We start from the raw sequence: 24,658 nt of genomic DNA on the forward strand, positions 1-24,658 counted from the left end.
ACCATTTCCGGGAGATAAGCAACACCAAAACATTTTTATCATCTTGTAACTTTCAAAAATACTTGAAGACACAGAACCGTAATTTTGTAAATTTTCTTACAAGTAAGTTACGGGATCCACATACCAGTGGAAGAGCCTACACGAGTCAGGGTAACAGAAGCATATCTGGAATTTAACTGACATCTAAGGGTGGTGGCTGATATGAAAAGTGTTCTTGGGGTCTTCTGGCACCTAAAACAAGTGGGAAAACAAAGACCAAAATCTCCTTGCAAAGGAAACCCTGCTTCCTGTTGGGCTTTACCCTTGTTTAACTAGACTCAGTTCTTCCCTCAAACCTTCTCAGGCTGGTGTATGGTGGAAAGTCTTATCATGAGCACCAGCAGAAGGATACCATGTTGTTTGACATGGTTATGTAGCTGTGCATGTTCCATGGATATATGACAGTTAGTTTTGCATTTTTCTGAAATACTGTGAATCCTTGAGTCTTGACACTGCTGACCTAGCTGACCTCCTAGTTAAGTTTTACAACTAACCTTCCTCTTGTATAAGGATCAAAGAGAATGTGGCTCTGAGTCAGCTGAAGGAGAAGGCAAGATATTCTTATCAACACTAGAAATTGCAATACTTTTTTTCTCCAACATACAGGGTCTGACTCCTATTTCGCTTCATTTTTCTACTGTGAAACAAATCCAAATTAGACCTTTGAGAGACATTGACAGATACCATATGCCTGATACTACATGGACCACTGTGTGTGCAGTTATTATCCTAAGGCTTTAGCTTGCCCAGATGGGGATTCAGATTTCCCTTTTCATAAAGAAGTATATCAGCAATCTATATAACAACTACTCAAGCCAAGGATATATGACTATCTTCTCCTGGAAAAATCTTGACAAGCAAAGAAAACAATTTTAAAAAACATGTGAATATATACCTGCACTCTTCACGATAAAGAATGCAATATAATTTAAGGCTGGTGTTATGAAAGTGACTGAAGTAAAGAGTAGGATGCTAAAACATAAGGCCCTTTGCTGTTCTGCAACTAATCTGAATGAAGAGTTGCATAATTATGTGTGGGATAATTAGAAAAATAGACACATAGTGAACAAGAGACGCGATGGGGCTGTTCAGTCTGAGCCAGAGGCACCTGCAAGCAGCAGGCCTCAAGGACGCAGCGAAGGCTAACTGTTGCTACAAAGTTTGATGAAATAAGCACAAAAAGCTAAACAAGATGGGCCTACGTGACCGAAAGCAGGACACCAGGCAAGACAAAGACAGGAGGAATCATTCGCGTGATCAGAAGACCTTATCCAATCGAACTATTGCTTTAGGCGCGTGAACAGCACATGTTAACCAATCGGTAGATGGCTTGCGCATGGCTATGGTATATAACCAAGTGTTACGCAGCAAATAAACGGAGAAATCGCTTGATCCACAGTATCTGTGTTGGTCTGTTTCTCCCCAGAGCGAGACCCTGGCGATGCGTCGTTTCTCCTAGATTGTCGCGACGGGAAAGCGCGGCAAGTGGTGACCCCGACGTGATCGCGGGCGCGACGTGATTGCGGGAGCGGAGTGCGCAGAGTGCGCGGAGTGTTTGTTGTGCCTGGCCAGGCGGATAGAAGATAGCCTTCGGGGCGACCCTGCCGGTGACAATGGCATCCATCGGAACGATTATTCAGGTATTAAAGGCGGTAGGCAGGGAGGTGGACTGTGGAGTGCATACGGCTCCAGTCATGAACCTCATCCAACGGATGACACAACGGGGCTTCATAGTAAAGCCGGGAGAGTTGTTTGATGCGTCGCGGCTGCAGGCTGCGCGCGAGGAGTTAATGGAAGAGTGTCTGAGTGGGAAAAAAGGACCTACAGATAAGCTCGAAGCTCTGGGTTCAGTGTTGACAGTGTTGAGGAAAGGGAGGGAGGCGAAGGCAGCTACAGCGGCGTTACGAGGGGAAGAGGTCAATTCGGTAGATTTACAAGCTGATAAGAAAAATGAAAGTGAACAGGAGGTGTCAGGGGAAGTGTCGAAGGAGCAGGGAGAGAGGCTGGGAAAGGCGGAGGGTATTTCGGATGCATTGGCGTTTCCAATTTCTCGCGGGCAAGCGGGGGATCTTCCTTTTGGATATCCACCCCTTCCCCCGCCAGGGTTGTTTTCGCATGAGGCGGAGGACCCGCCTGATCATGTCCCGCCGGTAGCGGCCGCCCCCGCCAGCGAGTGGTATAGTCACGGGTCCTAGTGCACCACCGATGTCTTTGACGGAGGTGGATCCGAATGAAAAAGAAAGTCGCGTCAGAGGGAAGTTACAAGCGGACGCAGTTCCATTGCCAGACTCGGACGAGGAGGTCGTGTCGAGACCGGGACAGAATCAGATCACAGAGGTAGCGGAGATTTTGGCGAAATTTAGAAATTTAGCAGCAAATATTGAACAGACAGTGCAGCATGCTCAAGGTGTTGTAGATCGTGCAGCACAGCCTCCAGTGTTTACGGATTGGAAATTAATAGCCAAAAGGTGTGTCTTAGAGGGTGTTGATTTCAAACCTTCAGATGAAGGGGGAGCGTTAGTGTGCCCGTTGTTAATTACTCCCGATGGACCGAGATGGCAACCATTAGATTATAAGTTGGTGAAGGAATGGCAGATAAGTTGTAGAGATGATGGATTGAATGGCCCAAGGACGCGAGCTCTGCTAGATGTGATTTATACTCACCCGTTGTTACCATTTGACTCGAGACAGTTGGCGCGTGCAGCACTCACGGCACCTTTGATGTGCCTTTGGGAGCAGGCATTTAAGGAGGAAGCAGAAGCAGTTGTGTTAGATGCTCTTACTCCAGGACATGATTTGGCAGGAGTCACTATGGAGCAGTTGGTAGGGACCAGACAGCATGCGGCCCCGCAGAATCAGGCTGGATTGCGAGGTCGGGTGATAGCAGCTTCTTCAACTTGTGGCAGCAATGCATCTGCAAAAATCGGGAAGTTTGAAAGGAAAAGAGTACCATATACAAAGGTTGTTCAGAGAATTAATGAACCATATCAGGATTTTTTAGAACGTTTGCAAAAGGCAGTTGAGGTGGCGGATATACCGGACGAGGTTAAACCTGTTCTTGCAAAAGAGCTAGCTCGCACTCAGGCAAATGACCAAACAAAGCAAATTTTAATGCAGTTGCCAGCAAAAGCCTCAGTAGCAGATATGATTAAACGAGTATTGGAAGCAGAGGCTCAAACTGCAGTGACACCTGTGGTTGCAGAGGTTGCAGCTGTACTGTGCAGTCGAACAAATAACAGCCGGTGTGGGTGGACCAGTGGCCCCTTCCTCAAGAGAAATTGTCTCAGCTACGGCTGTTAGTACAGCACGAAGTAGAAAAAGGACATTTGGTCCCAACCACCAGTCCATGGAATTGTCCTGTTTTTGTCATCCAAAAGAAGTCAGGTGCCTGGCATCTTTTGCATGACCTTAGGGCAGTCAATACTGTTCTTGAGGACATGGAACCTTTACAACCAGGCCTGCCTTGGCCGTCCATGTTACCCCAAGACTGGCCAGTCGCGGTAATTGACATAAAAGACTGTTTCTTTTCTATTCCACTCCATCCAGATGATCAACCCAGATTCGCAATGACAATCCCGACGATCAACAATCAAGAACCAGTACAACGCTATCATTGGACGGTGTTACCACAGGGGATGAAAAATTCCCCAACTGTGTCAGTGGTTTGTTTCTCGCGCGTTGCATCTGTTTTGAGATACACATCAGAATTGGGTCCTGTACCATTATATGGGTGATATTTTGTTATGTGGGGAGGGAAACATTAACACAACCTTAGAACACTTGATTCAAGTTCTTGAAGAACACGGTCTAGAAATAGCACCTGAAAAGGTACAGAAAACTGCTCCAGTGAAATATTTGGGTACACTCATTCAGAGGCGGGTGGTCCAGCCTCAAAAACTGCAAATTGAACACCAAGTATCAACCCTACATGACCTACAAGTGCTGGCTGGTAATCTGCAATGGTTAAGACAGTTTATTCCTATTACACACATGGAATTACAACCCTTGTTAGCAGATTTAGCAGGAACCCCAGATGTCGCAGCTCCTCGAACATTGACAAGTACACAAAAAGCTGTGTTACAACAAATAGCTACTAAACTAACTCACAGGAGTCTCAACTGTTATACCCCAGAAGTCCCACTAGAATTACATATAACCATGCAACGAGAAGGAGCAAACGGACTGATATATCAATTTATTAGTTCATGGGTATGCCCTCTGTTGTGGCTATATACCAGTTATCCAAAACAAGCCACACCACAATTTTTAGTGGCATTAGCAGATGCGATCTCTCGAGGACGACGGCGAACGCAGCAGTTATCTGGGAGAGATCCTAAATTTATTTCAACATCTGTCAGTGCCCGTAATTTTGAACAATTAATAATGTTTGATATGTGTTTGCAAGCAGCCTTAGCAGGATTCATGGGACAAATTATCTCAGCTAGGGGTGACCCTCTCATTAAAAGCCTTTTATGGTCGACCTTTAAACCACAAACACCCATTTCAGAAAAACCCCTCCAAGGCCTTACAGTATTCACCGATGCCTCTGGAGCGACCCAACAGGCAGCTATGGCCTGGTTTTCTGACAACCGATGGCATACCAGAACTTGGAAAAGTCAAGGATCGGTTCAACTTTTGGAACTACATGCAGTATTAACCGCTCTAACTATTTGGCCTACCACCCCTTTAAACACTGTCACAGACAGTGAATATGTATATAGATTAACACAACGATGTAAACAAAGTTTGCCAAGAGGAACTGGGCCTGCTCAGGAACTCTTGTCAGTTTTAGAAAAAAGACAAAGCCTTGTATTCTTTGCACACATTAATAGTCACACACAGATACCAGATGGAAAGAAGGAAATACTCATGCAGACAAAGCAGCAGGAACCCTCATTCAATCGGTAGGTATTCCCATTTTACAACAAGCCAAACTTTCTCATGAATTTTTTCATCAAGGGGCAAAGGCACTAACAAAGCAATTTCGGCTACCCTTGTCTGATGCTCGAGCAGTAGTTGCTTCTTGTCCATACTGTCGTCAAACTAACTCCTGGACATGGGGAATTAACCCTTGAGGTCTACAACCAAATCAAATTTGACAACAAGACATTACCATCTATGAACCTTTTAAACCCCGGAAATATTTACATGTTACTGTAGACACCTGTAGCAGTTATATCTGTCCCACTGCCAAAACCAAGAGTAACGCAACGGCCACCATACGACATATTTGTCAAGCAATCAGTGTTAGCCCATCAAACCCTGAAGGCGCAGTTAGATCATCTTAGGGAGGGGGAGAAGGTACCTGAAAGCTACCAAAATGAACTGTTAGCCAAGGCCTGCGTGGTATTAAATCATATGCCACGGAGTAATTCAGATCCATCTCAGCATCACACTGTGGCACAATGACATTTTTCCGATCGGTAGGAGCACCAGTTCGGTACCGAGATCCGGTCACAATGGAGTGGCAAGGACCAGTACCCATTTTACAGTGGGGGTGAGGATACGCCTGTGTCCAGACAGACAGTGGACCCAGATGGGTACCAGCCAAATGGATCCGACCGGATGTACAAGGAACCAATAAGGACTAAGATATCTGCGTGTCGTTGCAAGGAGGACTCTGTTCCATAGGGCTACTGAAAGCCTGGGCACCCACGGAAAAAGACTTGGTCAACGTGACACATCGAGAAAGAAGAAGTGTGCAGATGGCGAAGTTGGATGGTTCCTGTCATCCCGCAGTTCGTCTACCCACCGATTTTCTATATTTGACGATTTCATCACTTACTCCAGTAGGACCTTGGGTAAACAGAATGAACATAGAAGCTTTAGCCTGCCTGATTTTGAAACAAGGAAATGCCACTGCTCGAGCCATTGATGAATTAGCAAGTCTTCAAGAAGCGACTATGAATCAATTACAGGTATTAATTCCACCCATAGATTTCTTATTGGCCCAATTTGATGTAGGGTGTAAGCAGAACAACACCGTTTTTCCAGAATTTTGTTGTTTAGACTTTAAAAACAACACAGACACGCTGAGAACCATCAGACGACAAGCTGAGATCATTCGACAACTCTAAGACGCCATAAAGGTAGTAGGTCTTCCAGATGTTCCTGGGGATTGGTTTGGCTGGTTGAAAAAATGGGGTCTTTCCATAGTTGGGGGTCTGTGTGTTTTGGCTGTTATCTGTATGATCATTCCCTGTGCTCTAGCGCTTTTGAAAAATATGCTAGATAGAATAGTTAAGCAAACTATGCAAGCCTACGTATTGTACTCACCTGTTGCAAATGAAGTCTAACTCAATTGTGCTTAGGGAGGGGGAATTGTGGGATAATTAGAAAAATAGACACATAGTGAACAACAGACGCGACGGGGCTGTTCAGTCTGAGCCAGAGGCACCTGCAAGCAGCAGGCCTCAAGGACGCAGCGAAGGCTAACTGTTGCTACAAAGTTTGATGAAATAAGCACAAAAAGCTAAACAAGATGGGCCTACGTGACCGAAAGCAGGACACCAGGCAAGACAAAGACAGGAGGAATCATTCGCGTGATCAGAAGACCTTATCCAATCGAACTATTGCTTTAGGCGCGTGAACAGCACATGTTAACCAATCGGTAGATGGCTTGTGCATGGCTATGGTATATAACCAAGTGTTACGCAGCAAATAAATGGAGAAATCGCTTGATCCACAGTATCTGTGTTGGTCCGTTTCTCCCCAGGGCGAGACCCTGGCGATGCGTCGTTTCTCCTAGATTGTCGCGACGGGAAAGCGCGGCAGTTATGTTATCCTAATTTGAAATGTTGCTGTAGCTACACCACATAATTTTGTTTTCAAGGAAGTCTGAATAAATAGCAACTTGAATCAAACACCAAGCACACAATTTCAGCCTCATATGTACAAACTTATTTCACTGAGTCTTTTCAATTTTCACCACTGTGTTTTCCTTCTACCCTAAGTCTGAAACAAAAAGATATTTTTAACAATTGTTCAAAGCAACAAGGTAATAGCATGCAAAAGCAAGTCATTATCCAAGAATTGGACACTTTTTGCATAAAGTGAAGGGTAATTTTTTTAATAACTACAGACTATAGCATTTACCAAAGTGAAGAATTTGAGAGCCAAAAAGTTGACCTTAATTTGAAAATAACTGTATTATTCTTGATGAACAGAATGGGAAGTATTCATAATACACAAGTCATTTTTTCTTAGACTCTTTTCTTTTGGCCATCTACATTTAATTGCTCTTCTTTTTCACTTTCTTTTTTACATTGACACTTACTACTTTGATAGGTTTCATATGACAGACCAAATGCAATGAATAATATAAATAATAAGAATGAAATGGTATAAAATGAAATGTTATTCTGATATTTTTGTGTTTGATTAGAATAGCAGTGTACCCTGTTCAGATCCATTTTTATCTGTTCATTCCTTCAGACCTCAACAGCTGTAGCTTATCAACATATTAGTCTGTATGATGCATCATTTTGTTATAAATACTCAGAAACTTTAATTTAGTATCTGAGATGATCTAAAAACTGTTGATACTTCTACTATTTATGTTGCTGCATGCATTTTTCAGTGCCTGCAACTTTAGAGTATTAACTATGCCTATTCCAGTTAGCTTTTTGAAATGTCATGAAAATACATAATTAAAAGGAGAAAACACCACATAGTGCATTAGACATGCATAATGAAACTATGCCAATATACATTCAGTGCAAACAGCTTTCTTTTCATATTAAATACTAGAAAATGAAAGCTCCAGAGAAAAGCATTTAGTCTGGGTACAGGCTTACATTTGTTTTATCTCATTATTTAAAATCTATTGGAAAAGAGGGCCTGAGATGTTGAAGCATTACCATATTATTTTCACAGAGTACTGCATGCAGCATTCATCATTTTAATCTACATTTTACTCCCTAAAGCACCACATAAATGTACCAAACAAAAAGCATCATTTATCTAGCTGAAACTTAAAATGAGTTAAAATGCAACATTATTGTCTGTTACTATGCTGCCTGGATGTTATCTAATAACAGCATTCCCTCCACCACCCTTTTTTTTTAATTGACTAGAAATATGTGAGTTTAAATATTATTTTGCAAGTAGTTTTGAAATGCCTAAAGTTTCAAGTTATAGTGAATGTTCACAGAACCTTCATCAGAGAACAAAGATCACAAGCTATTGCTTTTTATTTAGTTAATTGTTTTAGGGAGAGATAGTGTTGAATTCTCTAGAATATCTGTTTATAAAACAAAGCATTACATTTACTAGATTTAGTTCCAAGCATCTTAAAAAAGTGAAATGTAAGGAAAAAAGAAATCTGGTGCATAGCATCATCATATCTTATAAATGGTTTAAAATTATACTTGTAATGCCTTATTTATGCCATAAATAGTAGATGTATAATTCCTCTGCATAATTTTGTTTAGCCGAAGTAAACACAACCAAAAAAAACCCCTTTTAAAGCTATGCTTGATATTAACTGAATCACCACATATTATAATAAACCACCTTGGAATACACTTGAAGTATCTCAGATTATTTTAGCACAAAACTAGTCCAAAGAGCAGAAACAATAATTTTCATTGGCCAATGAATTTAAGAGCTTCCATGGCTTGGATTAACACATGCCAATGTTCCACCTGTGAATCCAGTTTTCCAGGGTCTTAAGATTTGCTTAAACCTAACTTTGGTTACTTTTAAACTAAAAAGTATCTCTTCTGCCACTTAAGTTCTGTGACTGCATGAAAAAAGTGCATAATACTAATTCTGAGTTGCTGTGTGAAAGACAAAGTATTTTATATGTTGAAATTATTTATGATTTTTTATTACATTTAAGTGTTTCTCAACTCAAAGCTGATTTTGATCCATATAGTTTTGAGTAAGAGAGATTTAGATTTCTGTAATAGTTGGAATACTTATGCTTAAAATAATGAAAAAATACGTTTATAAATAAAGTTTGGAATATTTTTTTTTACATGCTGTTTTTTCAGGTGTACTTGCCATGGGTTATATTTAGCCCTTCTTACAAGCTTCCTTGGACCTCATTAGTCCCACTCTCTCATTGCATGTTCTCTGCCATCACTCAGAATTTATTTCAGTGTAAGAAAGAGATTTATATGTATATTTCATAGACACAACTGAGAGTCTTACAGATTTTTCCCATATCACATTTACATAAATACACACATAATGTATGTCATATATAATAAAATCAATCATGAACTACACACATATATATGCCAGGTGTAAATATTAAGCAGTAATTTATTATATTACTATGTTAATCTACACACTACTTTCTTTGTAAAACATTTTAAGTTTTACAAGCTAAAAAGCTATTCAGAGACTTCTACTTTCCTGTTCGTTGACTCTATGTGAACATCCTTACTGAAGGATTTATTCATATACCACAGTGATGCATTCAAGCACATGGACCAATCCCTCTTACATAAAGAGTATAGTGTGAAAATAAAAAAGTGCAAACAAGAGCACTGCTTTGAGTTAAATTCTCACACACAGTGGCCTCTTGGATGTCTGGCAACTGCTTTAACAATCATCTGTTTATTAACTCGTCTTCCAAATTATTTATGAAAATTAATGTGTTATGTAGAATGTTGATATTTATCCCAAGTATTTGTCCCCAACCGTTGGCAGTTACTGACAGAAAAGTTACTTTATTCATTCTGAGACCTCAATTTGTCTTTTAAAATTTTAACTTCTGTCTGCATTTCACCTTTAGAAACTGTGCCATTGCCATTACCTACAACAGAAATGCCTTCCTATTTCTTTTCCTTTTTCCCTGCTAAAAATATTATACTTTGAACCTATCTGCTATTACTCCAACTATACTTTCAATATATGTATGTATGGGGTTTTATACTGTATTTACTTCATTCCAATTGTGTGATTATGTCAGTGAAAAGAGCGTAAGTTTCTTCCTTCTCCTTTACTGTATCACATACATGAACCCACGAGCCTCTTTTCCCCTTTCTCAGTTCTCTTTCTTTCTATTCCCAGTTTAAGAAATAGGTGTTTAGGAAATCCCTAGAGAGTATGTCTAAGGGTATCTCCTCATATCATCCCATGTGTCAAGAGAATAATGTTTCAAAAGTTGTTGTAGCATTTCTTTGAAGAAACAAAAAAAATTAGGAATTGGATGGCTAGGCCTTGTCTGTGGCATCTTCTGCTTTCCAGGAGACAGTCTCCCTTTCCAACTTCAGATCATTCATGGGTCAGCAAATGAGAAATAAAGCTGCTCTCCTTTACATATTGCTAGATGTCCAGTAGATGTCATTCAGACTGAAGTAAAACAAACACAAAAGCTACACTTCTGAATGCATTGTTTAATAATCTGTAAGCTGTAAAATGTATTTTAAAAAAAACACAACAAATTCCTGAAGTAAGTCAAAACTAATTTATCCATGGCATTAAAATACATGGCTTGTGTCACAATACTCACAGATAGTGGACTAATCAAAAACACATATAAAAGGTCCCCAAACATAAGTATTTGTTCAAATATGTACTTTTTTTTAAAAAAAGAACATCACTAAAATGCATGCCTCATGGTATTTTCAACATTCCTTCTCTCTCTTAATCTCTTCTAGACTTTTCTGAAACTGCACTATAACTAAACCCTTGTTCATGTCAACACTACTCTGCTTCAGCATACGAGGGAGCTAGCTGCTCCTGCAAACAATGTCATGAAGCAGACTGATGGAACTGCCATCCAGCAGAACTGCACCGGTGATAGAAGCAGAGCCCCAGTAGTTAACAGATTGCAGAATTGTTAATTTGAGACATATAATGACTGTACTATTATTACTATGTCACGTTGTTCCACTGACACAAATTCTTTCAGAGAGAGAGACTGTGTATGTTGCACAACCATAAATGCTCTGGATCAAAACATGTTGCTTATAAAAAAGCTCCAACAGGAGCTTTGGAGTAGTCTCTGAAACCTCCTTGATTTGGAAGAGATTTGGGGCAGTTCTATTTCCACATAAAATGGGTCATATAATCCACCCACTGACCTGGCTAGACATAACATGCCCATGTAACCAAGGCGAGGTAGCTGGTCTCTGCACTGAATCTGGTTTTCAAGTGACAACCTTCATTCTTCCCTCAAACTCTACAGTCATAGAATGCCAAATTGGGGAAAAGGTTGGGAGCCAATACACCTCAGGCCCCTTGGAGAATAGTAGTAACTAAACCTTGAGCCTGCTCACAAATAATGTGCTTCAGCTACTTTCCTTATGACAGAAACCACAGAAATAACTGAAGACTTACTGTAGATTTATTTCTAGGGAAATGAGAGCATTGAAAAAGACAGCGTAAAATTGATTTCAAGCCAAGCCAAATGGAATGAATGGCTTTTTCCGGTTCATAAAATATCTTATGGTCTTTCCATATTCATACTGAGTAAGCAAGGGACAATCCATAATTATCTTAGCAGACTATACTGATATTTCCATAGACAATAACAGTTCCAACTTGGAATAGTATATAAATTATAGAAAAGGAGACTAGTGAGATCAAGTATTCAGTTACAACTGCGTTTAGTTTTTAACTGCAGTTTGCATGAACTATTTTTTCTCCTAATCTGCAGTGACTAACTCAAATCATAAGTCCAATCATTAAAGAGGAAAAAGTAGCACATTTCATGTGCAAAAAACCCCAAAATACTAATCTTCCTTTTGGAAACACAAACAGCATATGTTATTGACACATGGAGTGCCACTATTAATACATCCAAAAGCCCCACACTACTTGATTAAAACCACAGATAATTAAACCAATAAATAGGTAATTTCAAGTCTAATCCTTTACCTGCTGTAACCTTTAAATGGTATTTCCAAAAGGTTAATGACTTATGACAAAACTCTGTCTAAAAGTTCTGAAATACTAAAAAACAAGTTTACTCAGGTTTGGAACAAATGTAAAATTTCATAAGATTAAAAAAAATGGTTTAAAATAATTAAAGCATGTGGCTTAGAAAGCTCTGAAACAAAAATTAACATCAGCTCTAAGGTTCCTGGTTCACCTTCTGCTCCCTAAATTCCAGATTCCAGATTTCCTGTAGTGGATCTGTACCCTTCTAGAGCCATCCATCAGCACCAGATGTCCACCACGCATGCTACAGAGCATCAGTCATGTAGAATAGAGAATTAGCAGAGTCGGTCTGCTTCAATTCCTGAGCTCTCAACAGTTTCTGAAAAACACACTAGCTCTTGTGGTGTTTTTCTGAGTGTTTCCAGGTTCCTCCCTGCAGTCTGGGTTCCTATCCCAGAAATGAAGAATTCCTCTGGCCCCAAGTTGTAAAGTAGTCTGCAGTGATCATAATGGGGTGATGCTGTATTGAAGTAGTGGACCCTGGAACATATGCTGCCTAGAAACCTATTTGCATGTCATCAGAAGATAGCTCTGATACATTTCCAAACAATATTTTTACATCATTCTCTGAAAAAAAGTTTTGTCAGGACATTTTACTATTCCTCAGGAGGACAAATGCCACTTAAGTCAGCAGGATTTGTATATATAGATAGGTATCTCAGTTTAGATACATATCTCAGTTAATTTGCAAATTCTAGGCAATGTGTGTAGTCCTATTTATTTCAAGAAGATTAAAAAGTGGTGTATATAACAACAAAATGCTAAATATCTAGTCTCCTTGCTAGAAAGCCTTGCCAAATAATCTTTCATATTGTTAGCTAAAGCTTGGAACACGTTACTTACTGACTTCTCAAACCATTTAAGAGATGGTATTAATAGGATGCAAAGGGAAAAACCTATCTGTGAATTTCAAGCTGAGATAAATTCTTCTTCATTTACTCAGAAGGATGAAGGAAAAGCCACCATACGTGATATAAATAATATGGATTCCTCTTTCCCAAGACATATAACCTCCATTGTCAAAGCTGGTGAAGTAAAAACCAGAGACTATTGAATAAGCAATGAAAAAAAGGTATGTTTTTTCTAGTTTTAGTAACCTAGTACAAACCAAATAAATATAGCAGACTTGGTAGATAAAAGGGCATAGAATTTTTAAATTAAATGCCCTTGGCAAGTATTGTCTGTCACAATTACTCAACAGTGATTATATTTGTATTGTGTTATCTTTGAGATTTCTGAATAATGATACAGACTAGCTGTAGAGTAGTTTGAGTTGCTTATGTTTAATTGCACCTAGGTATAAAATATCTGTTAAAGTTATATCTGCCTATATGTTACTTTATTTTAATTACTATTAATTCCTATTTATGCCAAATATTTACATAGTAATATGTGATATAAATACACTCTTTGAAAACAGCTCTAAATATAATCCATAGAACGCTAAGTAAGTCAGAACAGGACACTTGTATGTTTATTTCACAGATTATGAGTTCTTAGGTATTAAAACAAATCCAACTTCCTCTTTTGTCCTTTAATATAGTAGAGGTTTGAAATGATACTTGGAACTTACTCAACTGTCAGAAGAGAGGCAAGGTCTTTTTTGACTCTTGTGAACTTCAAGAAAAATCCAAGTACTACTGCTGAAAGTATAACTGGGTTGGGTGCTAAGCACTATCTGCAATACTTTGGCAGCCACTACTTTACAGAGGGTCAATTAAACTTGCAATAACTAAGTTAGAAAATTTACCTTGGACTTAACGACTGCAGCCCCATGTCCTGTGGTCAAACTGAGAAACACATTTACCTTCAGTACTCCTATTTACAAAGTACAATGTAAATAAATAGTCACCTTATAAAAGAAATTGGTGCGTCCAACAGATCCAATTTTTCCTGTGTGGTTCATGAAACAAATGTTTCCTTCAGTAGCACCATAAAACTCACAGATTTTAACAGCACCAAATCTATTTAAAAATTCTCTCCATACATCATTTCTTACTCCATTCCCAACTGCTAGTCGGACCTTGTGATTTTTTTCTCCTTCCTTCTGTTAAGAAAAGAAAAAAATAATTTAAAATATAATATACTGATAACTGTATTTGATTGTTGCATATATCGTGGGGAAAATCTACCTTCTTTAAATACATCAAGTATAAACAACAAAAAACCCCCCAACAGTTAAGAAGTTGAAGAAAGCTGCATAGCTCTTCTACAGGTAGAGTGTAGAAAACTGCAATCAAAAACCTATTACCTTGTTGAACAAGCAAGTTATTTCCTGAATAAAGGCTGCATTAATTTATATAAATGCTTCCATATTTTAAAAGTTGTATCATCTCAGCCTGTTTCCACTCAGAGGAATTAGAAAACTGGGAAGAACAGAGAAATGCAGGAATTATTTCTGTCAAGGGATTAAAGTCAGCAGACATTAATAGTTACTTTCTTGTGTCTTCAGACTGGTTATAAGAAACAATCAGATTTCACACATTTGTAATATCTGTTCATTCCCACACACTGCATACAAGTCATCTTCTGTATTTCTTTCAATATTAAGACTTGCAAGGCTTTGTTCAATGTTACTTGGAATACATTACTTCTTGGTGATCTTGAGTCTTTACTGTTGTCAGCTTCCATGTTTCATTACAAGAAAAACAATAGTATGCGTTCATCCAGTTCAGTGAGACTCTCTAATTTTATGAATACATTCCCCAAACTTGTGATTGCATGGAGCACCTTTAAAACACAATCAGATTGAAGTTGAAGTATCAGAAGGCAAAAAGTCTAAAATGTTGTTTGGTTTTGTTGTTTGTTTTTTTTAGTTACACTGACATTAAAATAAGACTCCCTTTTTAATCATTGCAAGTAGCAATACAGAATGCCCCAGGAGTGAGACAGCACAAAATAAATATAGGTACAGTTCCTTACCCCATACATTTAAAACTGCATAGCACTCTGGTACTGCAACACTGTCTGTATATACCTCTATATATGTACACTTACACAAACGTATACAAAAACCTCTATACATATGCGCATATATCCACATATTCACACTCTTTATATATGTATGTGTGTGTGTGTGTATATATATGTATACACACACATCCACATACATATACTAAAGAAAGCAGATAGTCTCTATTTTCTGTTCTTCTATTCTAGTTTTCTTTTCCCCTCCCAACTATAATCCAGTATGAATTAGGTATGTCTTTATAGTGAAAATGCATTTTAGCACCTTTAATCTGGCATAAAATCACAGCAAATTATTTCTGCAAAGAGATCTGGTCAGCTGACTGAAACAGGAATCTTTATATATTTCAGATGTTAAAACCAAGTGAAGCTTCTGCTGAGTACATAGACAGGAGTGTTCCTCTGAGGCTTATGCTTTGGCCAAACTCAATTTTTCATGAGGATCATGAATTCTCACTTCTGTAACAAAAACTGCAAGCAGTGAAGTTTTAAGTTCCTCCTCTAAATCACAAAGACTAAGTAAGTTTTCTTCTTCCTTCTTCAAAACCAGTAACTCATAGAAAGATAAATTACTTTATTGACTTTCACAGTCTTTCTTCTGGAAATTAAGTTCTCTTGCTGGGATGATTCAGCAAGAAACTCACCTATTTCACTAGATGCAGACAGCTCTTGGCAGACTACAATCCTGCTATTTTACCTCAAACCTACATCACTCACCAGCCTCCCTCAGTCACTAACCATTCTGTTTTTACAACAACCCAATTCTTCTCTTTTCCCTTCTTCTCTCCTACTTACTTTAGATAGAAAAGTCATTTCTAAACACACAAGCACATACTTCACTGACTTCACGCTAAATCATTATTAAGAAGTGCTGCATTACATCATAGTACAATGAAACTGCCCGTGGCCGTAGCCTGCAACAAAGTGTCTAAAAATTGCCCATAGATGTAATTTTTGGTGTGGCTTGTTTTTTCAACTTCAGATGCAGTATCACAATGCAACAGTGTAGATATTCATATATCTGAAATAATAAGGTCTGTTATATTACACATTCAAAATCACTATACCATCAATGAACAACAAAAGTATTCATTTTTTTTAAGAGAAAGTGTTTCAGTGCTACTTTGAACTTTGTTAGGGAAGCTTCTAATTCTTTTTCTTCCCCCAGAAAACTGTCCACCATCTTTATAATATTCCAGTCAGTTCAACTTAAAACTTTTCAAAGTAGGTTATTTTCCCTACAGTTTCATTGTTAAACTGAAATTAATGTGTCGGTAACTGAACTGCAGTTACCCCTTGCTGACACCACTGAATTATTCAAATGTACTGCCTCTGCTAAGATAGGAAAAATAGTCCAAGAGATTCTTTCGCAGTAATCCTTTGTTGCACAATGAACAGAAGAGACAAATATGTGCATATATATACACACACTAATTAACTGGGTCATTCATCAGGCTAGGAACATTCAAAATCTCTACGGACCAAGTTAATAAGCAGGTCAGTTTGCTTCTATTATTTATACTTCAAGAAAAATAAAAGCATTGATGGCTGTTTGCTGAAAAGACACAAATTAGGATGAACTAGAAAACATTGGCCTACATGGATTATGGATTTTCTTCAAAAGGACAAATACAGCATCATTTATAAGTGCAGTTACATCAATACTTTCAATTCCTCATGTGATTTTAGCTGGTTTATATTACTACAGCACAAAGTTGTTTCTCTAGTGGAAAAGACGCAGAGTAAACCTGACAGCTCAGCATTCTACTGTACTTGCAATGTTAACACCTATCAACAATACGATGTATGACTATCTCACTTTAGGAAGTATTCTCTTAAGGCATTCAGCCCTTTTGCAAAAATACAAAGAAGGTGTATGATGTCATCACAGTAAATAAAATGGAGTTAGCCATTTTATCAGCTTTTTCATGACTTGATCTACGTATTCACCATTTGTATTATTGTCCCAATCACTGCCAGAGTCCAACTGTAGGGCAGGCATGTTGGTATCCATGGGTACCATGACCAAAAACTTATGCAGTAAATAAAATGCAATAAATAAGAGAAGGGAAAGAAAAGGGATGATAATTCCAACAAATTCTAGAAACATGGTTGAGTGATGCACACTTAGGGTGTCCTAATGTATGAAAACGGAAATAAATATGCAGGAACTTATGCTTTAAACAGGCTATGGTATCAAACAGTCATACTTTGAATTTCTGCCATATTGAGACAGCATTTCATCAACTAGCTTCCCTTCGGTACAGTAGATAGAATGATAGTAGTAGGAGGAATTCCAAGGAGTCACCTAGTACACATCTCTTCTGGGAGATAAGCTGTGCTATCCCTGTGCTGTTCCTGACACCTGAACAAGCTGTGGCATGTCAGCCAGTTACCCTGCAACAGTCGGTATGCAGCAATTGTCTGCAAGCGTATTCTTAGCCTGCTGCATACTACTGTATTCTTAGCATACTACTTAATTAACACTTCCTTCACTAAAAGCTGTATTTCTTCACAATATCTCATTTATGAAGGACTCCAGTGCCTTGCCCTGGTCAACTATCACAAATAAATTCAAATAATGTGTGTCCTGTGATAATTTGCTCATGCTTTGTGTTTCTGAATGTGATTAATAGTTCTCTATAGATAATTAGGAAGACAGAATTTAGAATAACAGAATGTTAGAACATCTTTCTGAGGTTTTAAAAAATGTCTATTTCTTATTTTCCTGCACTGTGATTTTATTTTCCTACAGAGTGATTCTGAAATAAAATTGGGATTCAGTCTATAACCACTTATTTCTAACAGTAAAGATTAAATATTTTTTTCAATGCCTTTTTGAAGCATTAATAAGCAAGAACTGTTCTTAGTTTACACCTGGACTTTTCTTCAGTTCCTTCTGCTAAGATCTTTGAACCGTATACTAAATATCTGCATACATCATAAATCAGTTTCTGACACACTGTTTCTCCATTTTGAGTGCTTGTTTCATTTGTATAGTAATCAATTGACAAGTCAAGATCTGCCTTATTACACTAAATACCACATACCTGGGATTTTTCATCTGCCAGTCTTTCCTCCTTAAGTGTTCTTTGTAAACTATGTGAACTATCGACATGATTAAGTTGTTGATAAAAGAAATGCCTTTTAAAGGGCCATCAACAGTGAACTAATTGGTGCAGAAGGATTCATGACTGTAGCTATACAAAAATGTACTTAGCAGTTGCTTTAAAAGAATGCAAGAAAACAGGTTCATTGTCTTACTTTTAGCATTTCTGCAGCAGGAAAAGCCAAATGGAAAGAAGCAAAGGCAACTTCAAACAAAGGAGGCATGAAATGTTTCCTGTATTATGGCCTTGATGGAACTAAAAGCAATCTCAGGGCCTGAGAAATGCAAACATCTGTTAAATATAAAATATGATGGACAGACCACACAGGATTTACATTCCTGTATTTAAAAGGAATGAGTTTAACAACACATTCACCAGTTCTCTGTTGACACATTAGCCCTGAAAAAATGGTCATCAGGGAATTAGTAGGGACAGTGTAAGATGAGAGATATCCTACTGCCATGATTATGACAGATGTAATAAATTCAAGATGCATGCTTACATTCACTTTTCAGTAATGCCTAATTATAAATTGCAACTAGATTTTTTGAGCAAAATACATACCCAAATTTAAAAATACAAGTACAAGAAAGCAGGAAGAGTACTGAACACAGGCACCATAAGAAAGGAACAGGAATTCTAGGAACAGGACACATCCTTCCAGTTCAAGAACTGGTGGGTTGCTATTTAGTATAGCCACTCTCACCATGCTTTCATTGATCAATCTCCTGATAATCTAATAGATTAGCTTATAACAGGAGCTTTCTTCCTTTAGCTCTTCTAATAGGAAGAATTCAGAGAATTAAAGCATGCACAGATTCCTTCTTGTGCTCCGTATTGCACACAGTATTCTGTGAGCAGTATGAAGCTTTACTTTGTGAAATTATGATTGAGATTTCTAGGCTTCACTACCATGACATTTTCTGCATCTCCACTAGCTTAACCCAAAAGATGAGTATCTAGGAAAAGAAGCTGGAAGGAAATTGGTCATGTTATATGCCCTCTTAAAGACTCAGAAAAGGCTTGAGCCACCATGCTGGAACCAGTAGCTGACATCACAACTAGCCTTCAGTGCTGTTTTGGGTATGGAAAACCAATGCTTCTGAGATGGAGTTAATACTCCCCATAGCAGCCCTCATAGCACTGTGCTCTGCATCAGTAGCTAGAAAGGTGTTGATAACACACCAGTGTTTTGGCTACTGCTGAGCAGTGCTGGCACAGCATCAAGGCTGTCTCTCCAACATTTTTGTCCCCCCCCCTCAATGGCAGGCTGGGGCAGGGCAAGATCTTGGGAGGGGACATAACCAGGACAGCTGACCTAAACCAACCAAACAGATATTCCATACCATATGACGTCAGCTCAGATATAAAAGCTAAGTTAAGGGAGATGGAAGGGGGGGCATTTTGTCTTCCGGAGCAACCACTACGCCTACTGAAGCCCTGCTTCCCGAGAAGCGGCTAAACATCGCCTGCTGATGGGAAGTAGAGAATAACATCATTTGTTTTTTCTTTGCTTTCGCACGCGCAACCTTTGCTATCACTTTATTAAACTGTCCTTATCTTGACCCACGAGCCTTTTGTTATATTTTTCTCCCCCCCCATCCAGCTGAGGAGGGGGAGTGATAGAGCGGCTTTGGTGGGCACCTGGCATCCAACCAGGGTCAACCCACCACAGCTTCCTAAGGCCAAAGGAACTCTACAAACTTTACAGAAGACTTTTTCAGAAGGAAAACCTGAAAACCATTACCATTATTAGTGGGAAGAATGAGAAAATAGACACAGAATCATTGTGTGGATGGAGTCCAAGAGAGGTATGCCAGTACATTTAAATATCAAAAGGCAGTAGCCAAAATGGACGGGATTATAATCTGCTTTGAAACCCACTTTTTAAAAATAATACTGTTGTTGTAGTCATGGCAGTTTAAAGCACAGACAAAGTTTGTTGTGATATACAGTATATTTTTTATTAGATCAACTGATACAGTCTCGAGGCAAAAAATACAAGCTTCTAAATCCCAGGTCCATTTCTAAGCTTCATTTCAGATGGGCTGAATAGGTCCTTAAGTCTAAAAATTCTATTTTCTCTAACTGCATATACAAACAGTGTTTGATTCTCCTTTTAGGCACTGTTAATACTGTAGTAGGTCAGTAACAACTTCGATTAAGAATGATGTCTGCTTATGACATACACAAGTGGTTGCAGATTTTAAAAAAACAAACCCTAAGAATAATAAATATATTGCAAAATTCCCCCCAGTAAATAAAATTGTAATGACATATGGAGATTATTCAGAGACTTCAAGTGGATGGTACAGATGTGGTTATCTGTAACTGTGACACATTACTGGTTTGGGGTATTTAATAAAATGTTTATGTTGAAAACCTCCAAGGGGCTTGACAAATTTCCACTCTACATTTTAATGATAAGAGAAATAACAATTTCCAGTAGAGAACACAAATTGAGCTAAACCTTAACGGGGAATAAAATGTGATGTCGAGTAAAACCTGCATTGTAGAAAGGGGCCTGCTGACTCATTTTTCCTTCCTTACCTGACTATCAAATTCCCTTCCTTCAAAGAAGGCTGTTTCTAGGTGGCAGACAGTGCTATCCAACATACATAAATCCCATTCTTACACCCCTTCCTGCAATGCTTGAGTCAACAGCAGGGAAATAAGTGTTCATTCTGTTTGCTTATCCCAGCAGCATTCACTTCCTTGTTTTCTCCTTCTAAATTACTATTGTTCTAACACAGAAGAGTTTTAATAAAATAAATCCTTAAGCATCTTTTCTAAAGTCACTTCAGACAGCTTAATCCCATCCAAAGAAACCTTGGCCAAACTGCATCTAGTAGAGAGATTGGCTTGCTTCATCTTAACAAAATAAAGTCTGAAACCTGAATGGTCTTATACACTTGAGGTAACCCCAAGGAAATAGGAAAGATTACTGATGCCAAAGGATAACACTGGCTCAATACCAAATGTACATAAAACAGGACAGATATTGAAAGAAAATTTCTAAGCAATGACAGAATTAATTGTGAAATAGACTTTGATTACAAGTAGAAGTGAACTCTGGTTTTAATAGAGAGCTTACCAAGTTCATACAAGGTATCATAAATCATATAATTAATGTCATAATGTATGACAGCTTATAAGAGTAGAAAACAGGACATAATGGTCAATGAAACCGATTTCTAGCCTCTGTTTGTAAACCACTTCAGGTTTCAGGTCTCCTTTACAGAAAAGCAGGAAAGAGATGCGGCATTACCATTCATATCTTTCCAAAAGCTTCAGGATGCAATGTATTATTTAAATAGCTCATTACTTCAAATTTGAAATAAATCTGCAAGTGCATTAGGAAGATTTTGTATACACTTTAAATGTTAAATTTTAAATGTGCTGCAACCCTCTAAGGAAAATATATCCACAGATTAGTAAAGAAGTATTGTCAAGGCCTTTGCTTAGAGAGGAAATGGGGAGCTACACTATGCCATACTTCTGAAATTTCATAGATCATTGTTAACAGAGACTTTGAGCAATGTCAGCCAGCAAGACCATGTTATAATTTGCTGAATATTCTCTTTCACTGGAGTAGTCACACTAATATTTTAGAGCGGGATCCATGTTGTAGCTACTGATGGCTACTAGCCATCATTGCTGGCTCTTGTACTTTCACTATGATCAAAAGACTGCAGAAAAAGAGCTTGAAAGAGGGCAGGCACAAGGATTACTCACTTACTTAGGAGCCCAGCGAAATCTGTGAACGTCACATAATCTAAGGTCCCTGTACTCACACTTAAGGAAAAAAGGCAACTTCCTTTTCTAACCAATGTTCTTTCCAGACAACAGGTTACTAAACCAAACTGGATGCAGAACAGGTTTCAGAAGAATTCTACTGCAAAACAGTCTTCAAGAGCTCTTTAAGAGCTGTGAGTGGGAGGCAGAAACTTCAAACAAGACAAAACTAATAAGGAAATTAAGCCAAGAGTCTATATGCTACCACAGAGACTCGCCAAAAGTTCTGTTCAAAATCTGTGAAATAAGAGGCCACACTGTGGCCTCCAACTATTAGAAATATAACATTTATTTCAAGTTTAGTGTTAAAGAAACAAATGAAGCACTTAAGATAATTGTTATGGTTTTAATCTATGTTCATTGGAAGGGCTTTATAGGACTCTAACCTTGAGAACACTGCCCACATAATATCTTCACAGAGCTTTAAAACTTGTATTAGCCATATCTTTCTCATGCTGCCAGTATATATAGTACTTCTAAGTTAATGAAACTTAAAGAGAGATAACAACTTGGCAAATTATTTCACCTACTTGAAAAATAATAATGGATTGCATAACATACTTAAAATCCTTCCACTTATTCGAGTGAACATGTTTCTCTTCCAGTTATAACCTGACAAATACTTACTATTTTTCTTCAAGTACCTAGCTGTCAAAATGATTAATTTTGTAATTTTAGTTTTTCTTGATAAGGTACATTAGGGTTCTCTTTAGCCAGCTAGCAAAAAAAAATCAAAACCAACCCCCCCTGCCACAGCCTCACAGAGCAAAGAGTTTAGACGTGCCAGCTCCTTTAACTTTACGATGGCTTGGTAAAGATTTAAAAATGAGTGAGTTTGGTTTAGAAAATGAAGTATATTAATCTATCATTCTTGCGTTAAGACACTGAACAGGATAAAACGGGGAAAACAAAATGCCATTCTCTAACTGTACAGTTAAAGGACAGAAAAGGAGAACAAATAATATGTGAGGCTGCAGACACAGCAAAAGTTGGGAAGTGTTGGAGAGAAGGGATATGACTTTGGGGAAATCATGTTAGACAACAATGAAGAAAAACCACAATTTAGAAAAGCTAGGCCCTTCATATGTTTTGATTTTCCTTTTGGTCTTCAACTTGACTTTTCATTATCCTGTAACTTTTTATTTTATTAAAAAGTTAAAAAACAAACAAACAAAAAAACCAAAAAAAAACAGCAAAAAAAAAGAAAGAGAGAGAGAAAGGTATCACTATTCTGGTTTCACATCCCAGTCAGTGGTGGTCACTGGGACATCAGCGATGCCCTCTTTAATTCAAGAACATCCTCTTTGCTGAGGCATGCATGGATAGTGCTGCAGGATCTAGGACTTACTGCTACATTATTTAAACATACTTCTGAAAATTTTCAGGAGGAAAAAAAAAATCCAGTATCTTATGAACACTGACCTTTTCCATTCACTGGTCAGCAACTCAAGATATTAATGGAAATTGTTATTCTGCTGGAAAACAAGACTGATTTGCATTCTCTTCAATTTATTAGCACATCGCTTAAGGAGGAGGTTATTCTGAAAATCATAAAATGAGGACTTGGATTAGAAAAGAATTTTCAGATTAATTAATTTGAATTATTGGCACCATTTCCTAAGAGATGAGTCATTTCAGTAAAATTCACTGAAAAGGAAATAAACCACCGATTATTTTTTTTAAATCACAAAATGAAATTATGATAGAGGCAAAGAGAGAATGTTCAAAGAAATAACAGTTGCATTGCATCCAACTTCTGTACATTTTCATGAATCTCTGTGTTCTCCTTAATATTTTGTTAAATTAAAAGAGGATACAGTTCTTTTTGCTTAATGTTATACAGGTACTTGGAAGCTGTTATTTATTTTTACTCAGTATTCAAAATAAAAGCTGTTTATGATCATAAGTAACTGTGTAAAGCCATTTATTAAAATGCTTAACCAGATAAGATAATGTATGATGTAACATTTAGGATTTAGTATTGAAACACAGTAGGACAACCTGCAGCTCATAAATGGATGGTACTTACCAGCATTAGCACGATGAATTTTAGTTTATACTGGACTATGAATGTTTGTTTCATATTCATTTTGACACATTTAGCACAAGCATTTGAGGATAGAAAGTCAGTTGGGTTTGCTATGCAACAGGTTTTAGCTGTTCTGTCTATATTATTCTATACATCTTGAATTAATTCCAACAAATTTTAGTCATTTAGCTTTGCCTAAACATCTTGGGCTCTCTCTATCATCAATGGGTAGATACAGAAACATACCAGCAAATAGCCAGATCAAGAGTTAATTCATTTAACCTGAGTCAGCTATACTTGGTAATTACAACAGGTTCAGCATACTTAGGACTCAATACCATGTAGATAGACCATCACACCACTGACTGCCAAGGGAAAGGAAGTATTTTCAAGTTAGGGCTAACACAGTTTCAGAGAGGAATGTCACTTTAACAAAACTGGCTTTGCTGTCTGGAATAGCTTTCTAACTGCAACAAAAGGCATTCTTCCTTTGAGCTGCTAACCAAGACCAAACCCCTTCCAAATTTTAAAATATGGTTTAGATGGTCTCAAAACAAGCACATTTCACAAGCCAAAACAGTGCTAAAACATGACCTACAAAACTTGAGACCTCTGATATGCTTACATGCCAAGAAAAAAAGTTTTGAAAATTCTGAAAAGACATTGAACAGTAATCCTGGTTTTCTGAACTTACATTGTGAAACTCTTGTGAAATATTTTTTCACCAAATGATACTGAATCAGTTTTTAGTCTCGAAATATTTTCTTTTAATACTGTAACATCTTCCTGAATCAAGCCATTTGGTTTTTTTTACAGTCTA

The 24,658-nt window shown here is 37.9% G+C and overlaps 1 protein-coding gene across 3 annotated transcripts in view; it reads right to left on the reverse strand.

Moving 5' to 3' along the window:
- Window positions 1-24,658, reverse strand: part of SLC27A6 (solute carrier family 27 member 6) — a 46,899-nt gene that overhangs the window by 8,320 nt on the left and 13,921 nt on the right. Inside the window, exon 5 of one of the 3 annotated variants that reach the window (XM_069777644.1) lies at window positions 13,790-13,981. The exons of 1 other annotated variant lie outside the window; for it this stretch is intronic. In XM_069777644.1, the coding sequence (XP_069633745.1) occupies window positions 13,790-13,981 (192 nt within the window). Of the gene's footprint in view, window positions 1-13,789; window positions 13,985-24,658 lie in introns of all 3 variants that reach the window. One more of the 3 variants, XM_069777643.1, reaches the window with a different exon arrangement.

The sequence above is a fragment of the Haliaeetus albicilla genome, chromosome Z, assembly GCF_947461875.1.
Source record: "Haliaeetus albicilla chromosome Z, bHalAlb1.1, whole genome shotgun sequence".
Taxonomy (NCBI): Eukaryota; Metazoa; Chordata; class Aves; order Accipitriformes; family Accipitridae; genus Haliaeetus; species Haliaeetus albicilla.